Source organism: Henckelia pumila, chromosome 3 (genome assembly GCF_033568475.1).
Source record: "Henckelia pumila isolate YLH828 chromosome 3, ASM3356847v2, whole genome shotgun sequence".
NCBI classification, from domain to species: Eukaryota; Viridiplantae; Streptophyta; class Magnoliopsida; order Lamiales; family Gesneriaceae; genus Henckelia; species Henckelia pumila.
Window position 1 is genome coordinate 157706804 of NC_133122.1, and position 10865 is coordinate 157717668.

The following is a 10865-nucleotide window of genomic DNA, read 5'->3' on the forward strand; positions in this document are numbered from 1 at the left end:
ATGAAGGGACCGTACTGTACGCTAACCAAAATCTACTGGTTCTTGTAGGCACTATCAGTGATACCTAGGGAATCATGGGGCGATGTTGCTAGGCGCTTTACCATGATTCGTTGGGCAAGTCGGAAATCGTTGTTCCGAGTCACAAGGAGTTGTGAGCCCACGGCTAGCTGTATCCCTGAACCATTGAGGGTCACACAGTGTAATGGAGTTTTAATCCCCGTTGAGATAGTTAAATTTAAAGAGTTAAATTTAATGAATAAAGAAGTTGGACTTCTTAAATAAGAGTAAGGGAGTAGGATTTCCTAAAATGACATAGGGATGTACATTTTTTGGAAACCACTGAATTCGGATTCAGGAAAATTTATCTTGACTTTAAAATGTGCAGAAATGGTTTCTGTGCACATTGGTAAAATCGGTTTATCAATCGGAGTCACGATGAATTTTATATTAATTTCTGAACATGCGGGCTTTGCTTGTCGGGCCTCAACTTATGACTAATGGGCCCTAAGGTGTTAGTGGCCTGCATTATAAATAAGTTATTGCAGTACAAAAATTACACACAGTTGGTCATAATTTTGAGAGACAGTTTTCGAAAAAAAAAAACCCTAGCTCTCTCTAGAAATTCGGCCGCCCCTCCCTCTCTGTCAGAGATTTTCCGGTCTGTGATTTTGAATTGCAGACAGGATTAGCGAATCAAATTCGTTATTCTCTTCGCAGAAAACTTCTGATAGATTTTCTAGTGCAATCTATCAGAGAGATTAAACCTCCATTCGTGGACCTGATTGAAGGAAAGCTTGTTCATCAGTTCCAGGAAGATACAAGAAGCGCAGAGAAATCTGTGTGGTGTCCAATAATCTCGCTTCGAGATTGAAGGTAAAATTTAATAATAGTTATTTAATTTTACACACACAAATAATTTAATCGTATGGTTGATACCCACACTATGGAATTGTTCCATACTAAAAATTTTAAACTTCCGCTGCACCGGGTATCAATCGTGATTGATCTGAACGCCAGTTATCCAACAATATCTGCCGGGTGCAATATAGCCGATCCCGAAACCACTCCAAGATTATCCAATTCATCTGCCGCTCCATTAGCTTTCCTAAAAATGTGAGATTTCCGCACCAAAGAAGTCTTAAGAATACTCTGAATTTTAGTGACGATCCCCATAAGCTCCCAAGAAGAAAAGTCAGCATCCAAGATAGCCAAAGCCGCCAAAGAGTCCACTTCAAGCCAAAGAGGAAACAAGTTATACAAATTGCAGACCTTTAGTCCTCGAATGATAGCAAGTAACTAGGCTCTCATATTTGAGCCAATAAAAATATAATCGTGGAAAGCAATAACCGGCGAGCCAGAATGATCCCGGATAATGCCTCCAATACCAGATTCTCCTCCAAACTTCGAACACCCATATGTATTCAACCTGAAAAAACCAAAATTCGGAGCCAACCACCGAACTGTGCGAATGTAAGTGGTCCTCGAAAGAGTATAACTTAATTCCATGGAGGTAGCCACATCCTCAAATCCACCCCAGTGAATCGCCCGTAGCAACCCAGAACGGCCAATAGACAAAATAAAATCAAGAATATGCTGAATAATCCTAGCCGAGTGGATTCTGATCCCCTTATGTTTATGGTCGTTCCTAGCCTTCCAGAGAAACCAAATAATGAGAAACGAGATTAATTCCCGGATATGTCCATTTCTACTCCATCCATTAGACACCATCCAATTAGCGAAGAAATGGAAGTTTTGAACCCGAAAGTGGCAGCCAAAGAAATTCCACACGCCAACTGCAAGAACACACTCAAAAAAGATATGATCAAAGGATCCCTGGTTACAACAACCCTGACAGATCGAAGCCAGAGAAATTCCCCTCGCCTGAAGGATATCATCAACAGGGATCCTTCTAAAAAACCACCTCCAGCAAAAAATAGAGATAGATGGCTTGAACAACTTGGACCAACAACCTGACAGCCATCCGAATTCTGCATGCCAAAAACGAATTAGATCCCAGGCAAATTTAATAGAAAATCTACCATTACTAGAAGCCTTCCAAATAGCTACATCTTTCGAAACGGGTGAATGGGGACATCCAAAATACGATGCGCAAGATCAGGGGGAACCACCAAAAGTAATCGAGCAAGGTTCCATTTACGATCACCCACAAACCAATCCACAAGCCTAGATTGGTGCCCTTGAATAGGTGCCAGAGAAGAAATAATACCATCTGGAAACCAAGAGTCAAACCAGAAACTGATCTGACCATCCCCAATCCTCCAGCCAATTTCCTGTTCAGCCTTATTCCTAATATTCATCATCCTCCGCCAAGTAGGAGAAATATTTTGCATAAGCCGGACTGCAGCCGGAGGATCAAATTTACAATATCTCTTCACCAAAAAACTACCCCACTGAGACTCCACCGATCTGAATCGGAACCAGAGCTTAATAGAAAAAGCCGTCATAGAATCCTTCAATCTGCGAATGCCTAAACCCCCTTCGGAGACTGGAAGACAAATTTTCTTCCAAGCAACCCAGTGAATTTTTTTATTCCCTTCTTTCGCGCCCCATATAAATTTCGCACATAACATCTCAAATCTCTGCAAAACTGTTCCCGGAGGTTGCATAACCTGGAAAAGGTAGATAAGCATAAAAAATAGAACGATTTTAATGAGCACATACCTACTACCAAAAGGCAAAATATGAGTGTCCCATCCCTGCAGCTTTTTGGTAGCACTAGCAATAATATGAGAATAATAAGAACTCTTCTTGGGACCAACAAAAAAGGAAGCACAAGTACCGAATAGGGAGAGAATTAAGCAATAAGATGAGTTAGAATAATAGATTTCCCAAATATATTTCATACGATTGAAATCATGATTTCTAAATATAATAATGATACATAAATTTTATATGTATGTAGGAACAAATGATACATGGTCTTCTATTCTCGAATACCATAGAACAATATTCCAAGAACAATTACTCAGCAATAAGATATATCACATTTTAGAATTAAATGTGAAGAATATTATAAAAGAATACTCAAATTTCAATCAAAACTTTGAGTTGGTCTTTCAAACGTACACAACAGTTACCGAAGTAAATTCAAAAATAACATACTTTACATGCAGATTGAACTTCAAGACACTTGTCAAATTGAGTGATAAAATATACAAGGAGAAAAATATTTGTAAGATATTTTACAAATTTTGATAGGAACGATTTTGTGGGGGTTGATCAACTGCTTGATAAATTGATGTTTCAATCTACTGTAATGGTCGACTCTCGAACTTCTTAAATTGGTTCAGTTGAGGTTGGTCAACTGAATCTTTTCCTTCTCGTGTGTCAATGTGAATTGACAAACAAATAAAATGTACGGAATGATGCCAAATGATAGATTTAACTTAGTAATTCGATGGACTGTGTGAGAGTGAATATGTGAAAGTGTTAAACTGCATATAAGAAGACAGACAAAATTGTTTATGGATGTTCGAAAATTTCAAAAACTCCTACGTCACCCCTTCTTCCATCTCGAAAGGATTCACTCTAGAAGACTTTGACTATTACAATACACTTGAAACAGCCCACTCTAAGACTAGGATTCACACACATTGTCTATCCCAAAACTCCTAGAAAACTCAAGAACACAGTTCCCGACTGCTTCTTGTTACAATGAGGTTTGCAGCACCTCAACTGATACAACACTTTGTGTTTACAGCTCAACAGTGAGCACTAATTGATCCTTCACTGATATGCTATTCTTGAATGCTTGTGCTTGTGTTCTTCAACTCTCAAATGATAGACTTCAAGATACTTGCTTTCTCGATTGAGTGGGTAAACTGAATGAGTTCAGTTTTCTTCTGATTACTTGAATATGTGTGCGAGAATTCTTTTGTGAGTTGGATCCATTGAGAGATCCCTAAGATGGGTATTTATACTCAGAGAGAAATAATCTGATTTGAAGTCAAATTAATGTCGTTAACTTGTATTTTCCATAGACATTTCCTGACACAAAGGTACACTATTGTGTCTCTGATTTCGGCACTTGGTATGTACAAAAATTCTATCCACAAGAGTTTTGTTAATTTGAATCGACTTGCTCAGACTCTTGATCAGTTTTCTCTTAGTTGGGTTGATGTCAACTGATTCAGCTTAGCTCCCTAAACTGAACTCAGTTTTCTTCATTCGTTTAGTTGAGCTTTGCTCAACTGCTCTGATAAAACTCATCCTTTACTGTATGTCTTCAGTTCGTCTTCTTTGTTTTCAATATGCTAATGTCAATTCAATTGATCTCTTTATTTTGACTTTGAGAGCTTTGTCAGTTTATGTCTTTTGTGCTCGGCTTTTTGATGACATCGGTTGACCTATGAAGTAAACTGACTTATGTTCATATCAACATTATGTATTTCCAACAATTTTTCACTTTTTGATATTAACATAGTCTATTATCAATTTACTCTTTTCCAACAACCTTTTCTTTGCCTCTTTTTGTCAAGACTTTTATCAGTTTATTTCTTTGAGATTCTTCAGATTCAAAATTTCTGCTTCAAATCTCAAAGATATATTTATTCTGTAGCTCTAACAATTTCCCTTTTTATATTGGAACAGTCTACTTGCATCCTTCTTCTATTTTGATGTTTTCAAGATTCTTTAGGAGTAGATCTTCTGTAGCAAATCTCTGAGGTTGATTTGCTTTGCTATTCCTTGATAACGCTACTGATTAATCTTTTCTCTTGTGTAGTACAACATTTCCTTTTTGATGTATCTTGCAGGTTCAGTTTATTGCTTGTAAGTAATTTGTTTATTGCATCACGCTTTTACTTTAATATTGTGAACAACTGCTGTCTTTATTGCTCTCATGGATACCTAAACTTTATATTGATAAATTAAGCGCGTGAGTGCTTCATTAAATTCCCAATTTTACCTATAAATAAAGATGCTTATTTTATTTTATCTTTAATATAGCTAGACATGGAAATGCTCAAGGAGAGATACAAGAATGAAGTTGCAACAAGTATCGATATATTGGAAGTTAAGATCAAGTTTGCACGGAATCTTCTGGCAGTTTATCCTAGAAAGAGGCACTACAAATTGGAAAAGTACAAACAAATACTTGGTACGATTAAGTATGAAGATGTCTTAAGTCCTAAAGGCATCCACCTCCTCTTACTTATGAAGCGATATCAGATTCTATGTAAAATTACTACTTATCCAGAGTATCAAGAATATTCAACTGATGAGCTAGGTATGTGGATAGATTCTTGGAAAGAAGCAATTACCAGGGAGATGTGTATAGCTATGATTTCGGCACTTGGTATGTACAGAAATTCTATCCACAAGAGTTTTTTTTAATTTGAATCGACTTGCTCAGACTCTTGATCAGTTTTCTCTTAGTTGGGTTGATGTCAACTGATTCAGCTTAGCTCCCTAAACTGAACTCAGTTTTCTTCATTCGTTTAGTTGAGCTTTGCTCAATTGCTCTGATAAAACTCATCCTTTACTGTATGTCTTCAGTTCGTCTTCTTTGTTTTCAATATGCTAATGTCAATTCAATTGATCTCTTTATTTTGACTTTGAGAGCTTTGTCAGTTTATGTCTTTTGTGCTCGGCTTTTTGATGACATCGGTTGACCTATGAAGTAAACTGACTTATGTTCATATCAACACTATGTATTTCCAACAATTTTTCACTTTTTGATATTAACATAGTCTATTATCAATTTACTCTTTTCCAACAACCTTTTCTTTGCCTCTTTTTGTCAAGACTTTTATCAGTTTATTTCTTTGAGATTCTTCAGATTCAAAATTTCTGCTTCAAATCTCAAAGATATATTTATTCTGTAGCTCTAACAATTTCCCTTTTTATATTGGAACAGTCTACTTGCATCCTTCTTCTATTTTGATGTTTTCAAGATTCTTTAGGAGTAGATCTTCTGTAGCAAATCTCTGAGGTTGATTTGCTTTGCTATTCCTTGATAACGCTACTGATTAATCTTTTCTCTTGTGTAGTACAACATTTCCTTTTTGATGTATCTTGCAGGTTCAGTTTATTGCTTGTAAGTAATTTGTTTATTGCATCACGCTTTTACTTTAATATTGTGAACAACTGCTGTCTTTATTGCTCTCATGGATACCTAAACTTTATATTGATAAATTAAGCGCGTGAGTGCTTCATTAAATTCCCAATTTTACCTATAAATAAAGATGCTTATTTTATTTTATCTTTAATATAGCTAGACATGGAAATGCTCAAGGAGAGATACAAGAATGAAGTTGCAACAAGTATCGATATATTGGAAGTTAAGATCAAGTTTGCACGGAATCTTCTGGCAGTTTATCCTAGAAAGAGGCACTACAAATTGGAAAAGTACAAACAAATACTTGGTACGATTAAGTATGAAGATGTCTTAAGTCCTAAAGGCATCCACCTCCTCTCACTTATGAAGCGATATCAGATTCTATGTAAAATTACTACTTATCCAGAGTATCAAGAATATTCAACTGATGAGCTAGGTATGTGGATAGATTCTTGGAAAGAAGCAATTACCAGGGAGATGTGTATAGCTATGATTTCGGCACTTGGTATGTACAGAAATTCTATCCACAAGAGTTTTGTTAATTTGAATCGACTTGCTCAGACTCTTGATCAGTTTTCTCTTAGTTGGGTTGATGTCAACTGATTCAGCTTAGCTCCCTAAACTGAACTCAGTTTTCTTCATTCGTTTAGTTGAGCTTTGCTCAATTGCTCTGATAAAACTCATCCTTTACTGTATGTCTTCAGTTCGTCTTCTTTGTTTTCAATATGCTAATGTCAATTCAATTGATCTCTTTATTTTGACTTTGAGAGCTTTGTCAGTTTATGTCTTTTGTGCTCGGCTTTTTGATGACATCGGTTGACCTATGAAGTAAACTGACTTATGTTCATATCAACACTATGTATTTCCAACAATTTTTCACTTTTTGATATTAACATAGTCTATTATCAATTTACTCTTTTCCAACAACCTTTTCTTTGCCTCTTTTTGTCAAGACTTTTATCAGTTTATTTCTTTGAGATTCTTCAGATTCAAAATTTCTGCTTCAAATCTCAAAGATATATTTATTCTGTAGCTCTAACAATTTCCCTTTTTATATTGGAACAGTCTACTTGCATCCTTCTTCTATTTTGATGTTTTCAAGATTCTTTAGGAGTAGATCTTCTGTAGCAAATCTCTGAGGTTGATTTGCTTTGCTATTCCTTGATAACGCTACTGATTAATCTTTTCTCTTGTGTAGTACAACATTTCCTTTTTGATGTATCTTGCAGGTTCAGTTTATTGCTTGTAAGTAATTTGTTTATTGCATCACGCTTTTACTTTAATATTGTGAACAACTGCTGTCTTTATTGCTCTCATGGATACCTAAACTTTATATTGATAAATTAAGCGCGTGAGTGCTTCATTAAATTCCCAATTTTACCTATAAATAAAGATGCTTATTTTATTTTATCTTTAATATAGCTAGACATGGAAATGCTCAAGGAGAGATACAAGAATGAAGTTGCAACAAGTATCGATATATTGGAAGTTAAGATCAAGTTTGCACGGAATCTTCTGGCAGTTTATCCTAGAAAGAGGCACTACAAATTGGAAAAGTACAAACAAATACTTGGTACGATTAAGTATGAAGATGTCTTAAGTCCTAAAGGCATCCACCTCCTCTCACTTATGAAGCGATATCAGATTCTATGTAAAATTACTACTTATCCAGAGTATCAAGAATATTCAACTGATGAGCTAGGTATGTGGATAGATTCTTGGAAAGAAGCAATTACCAGGGAGATGTGTATAGCTATGATTCAAAAATGAATAAAGTCTGTTTATTATTTAATACAGTGTTCTTTATTTCAATCTATGCATGATGGTGTTCTTAATCAATATAAATGAACTGAATGTGAGTAATAATAAAAAGAAATAAGTGAAAGCTTAGTCTAATTTATCAAATCAGTTGAGGTCTCCTTGATTTGGGCGGTTTAGCTTGACTGATGTTCCCCCTATTTCCCCTGAATTCATGATATCTTTGAATCTGCTGATCTGGATAAGATCAGTTGATCTCATTCTCTGACATAATCTTTGTGACGTTTGCATCATCAGTTGACCTCTGCAACACGTTTTTGATCTATATCATCAATGAGATGGCTGCGAGATGAGTATTGGGGATCGAGCTGTCTCTTCGTGTTCTCATCATTACCTGAAGAATTTATGGAAAGCGTGAACGACTCTTTGACTTATTAATTTTGTATATAAAAGAAACATTTTTACACTAAGTTTAACTATCATTCGGTAGAGAGGTAGACATGGAAGCACGGCTGAATTTCTATGAAGATGGAGTTGAAGCCAAGGTAAAGGCTTTGGAGGAAAAGATCAAGACTCTGCAAGGGACTCCATTTCCCCTTCCTCATTATGAGGATAGGATATTGGAGAATTATAATCTACGACTTGGAAAAACCAAGTCGGAAGTAGTCTTCACAGATGAGGACATCACTCTATTGAAGCTTTTAAAGGAGCTTCAGATAATAAGGAGAATAACAGCCTCCCTTGCCTATCATGAGGTTGCAACCGATGAGTTGTATACCTTAATGGGTCATTGGAAGATGACTGTCGAGTGGGAAATATGTATCAATCTTAAACATATATGAATAAAAGTTTATTTTGTCTACTGTTTTGTTCTATTTCTTTACTACATTTATATTCTGCAATCATCGCTAATAACCTAACAATAATAAAAAATCAAACATCAAGCATAAATTACGATAAAATTAATAAGAAGTTGAAGAGAGAAAGTCTTAGTCTGAGGGTTGGCTCAATTGATGTCTTCGTCAGTTGATTCACTTTTAGTTTGATTTTCCACGACTGTCATTTTTCATTACTTCAGTTTCTCTTCTAAGCTAATTCTTTCAGTTGATCAACTTTTGGTTTGACCAAACTGACTTCTTCTCAGTTTACTATCTTTTGAGATAAACGGTTAGTTTAGCTATCTGTGCTAAACTGATCCCATGACTCCTTTAGCTCTTTTTCTCCTGCAAACACAAAATCAAACTCGACCATGGTACCCATTTTCCGTGGGTCCTCTATTGATTAGCCCTTTAGGAATCCACACTTGTATTAACTTAATTGGTTGATTACAAGATGGATCCCACAAAGTTCGTGATTTGTGTTTTGTGTTCTTGTGAGATAAACTATATGCATTTGACTGTGAGTGATATGCACGATGCATGTAGTGAGGTAGATGATGTGTTCGAGAATATTCAAGTGGGGTAGTGTGAGTTTTCGTCCTTTCTCATTATAAGCTTTACTGTTATTCCTTGAATCAAGCCTTCTATAGGGTCTACAGTTGTGGCGCTCCATCACAAAGGTGTGTTTAGCTTGATTGAGCTTGCAGTCTTGCTTCGCAAAAGAACTCTCCAGCACATATCCAATTCCAAACTTCCGTACATTGTTCCAAGTCTTAACATTTTCATCATTCTCTCGGGTAGGATTACTTTGCTCACATCCCAAACTGGACTTGACAAAGTGGATATATTTCCCTTTGCACATACTCAGTTTAGGTTGAGTACTGTTCTCAGTTGTTCTGAAATCCTTATCACTAATCCCGAGACCAGCTTTGTCTCTTATTGGTTTTGTGACTCATGCAATTCTGTCAGCGAAACTGAAGACTTATTCCAAGTTCGAATCAGTTTAGTCATCCTCAGATTTTCTGATTTCAATTGCTGATTCTCAACTTGTATTTTATCATTATCCGCCCTAAGCTTGGCATTCTCTACCTCTAAACTGATCTTCTCAACTGACATTTCCCAGTCAGGTTCAGTTGAACAGTCTGGCAAGTCATTTTTCTTAGCTTTAACTTCTTCGAATGCTAAGCTCAGTCTCTGGTACTCATTTTCCATGTCATGCAATTCTTCGGCTAACTCCTCTCGTGTAAATTTATTAGAGTTAAAGTCAAATACCTGTCCACTTGTGGAAGGTTGCTCAGGAGTTTGTTCTCCGCTGGATGATTGATATTAATGTGCCATGAAGCAGTTTTCCTTGTCATTCTTTGCGGTTTCATTCGAACAATAGGGGTTCTCAATAAATTCAATTGGTGGACTCATGCTTTCTTCCTCTATGACTTCCTCATCACCTAGTTTGATCACCTGATGCCAAAGATTATTAGTTATCTGATACCACTTGATATGATCGGTTTTTGTTGGGGTTGATCAACTGCTTGATAAAATGATGCTTCAAGCTATTGTAGCAGTCGACCCTCGAACTTCTTAAATTGGTTCAGTTGAGGTTGGTCAACTGAATCTTTTCCTTCTCATGTGTCAATGTCAATTGACAAACAAATAAAATGTGCGGAATGATTCCAACTGACAGATTGAACTTAGTAATTCGATAGACTATGTGTGAGAGTGAATATATGAAAGTGCTAAACTCCATATAATAATACACACAGAATTGTTTACGGATCTTCGTAGATTTCAAAAACTCCTACGTCACCCCTTCTTCCACCTCGGAAGGATTCACTCTAGAAGACTTTGACTATTACAATACACTTGTAACAGCCCACTCCAAGACTAGGACTTACACACACTGCCTATCCCAGAACTCCTAAAAAACTCAAGAACACAGTTCACAACTACTTCTTGTTACAATGAGGTTTGCAGCACCTCAACTGATCCAACACTTTGTGTTTACAACTCAACACTTATTATTAATTGATCCTTCACTGATATGCTATTCTTGAATGTTTGTGCTGGTGTTCTTAGACTCTCAGATGATAGACTTCAAGATACTTTCTTTCTCGATTGAGTGGGTAAACTGAATGAGTTCAGTTTTCCTCTGA

General features: G+C 36.3%; 1 protein-coding gene across 1 annotated transcript; it reads right to left on the minus strand.

The window, feature by feature from the left end:
• Nucleotides 1-1017: 1017 nt before the first annotated feature.
• LOC140889827 (uncharacterized) lies at nt 1018-2627 on the minus strand. The gene is made up of 4 exons (XM_073297555.1): nt 2094-2627; nt 1922-1988; nt 1386-1793; nt 1018-1229 (listed from the first exon to the last, which is right to left on the minus strand). The coding sequence occupies exons 1-4, from the start codon at nt 2625-2627 to the stop codon at nt 1018-1020; spliced, it is 1221 nt and encodes a 406-aa protein (XP_073153656.1).
• Nucleotides 2628-10865: the final 8238 nt, after the last annotated feature.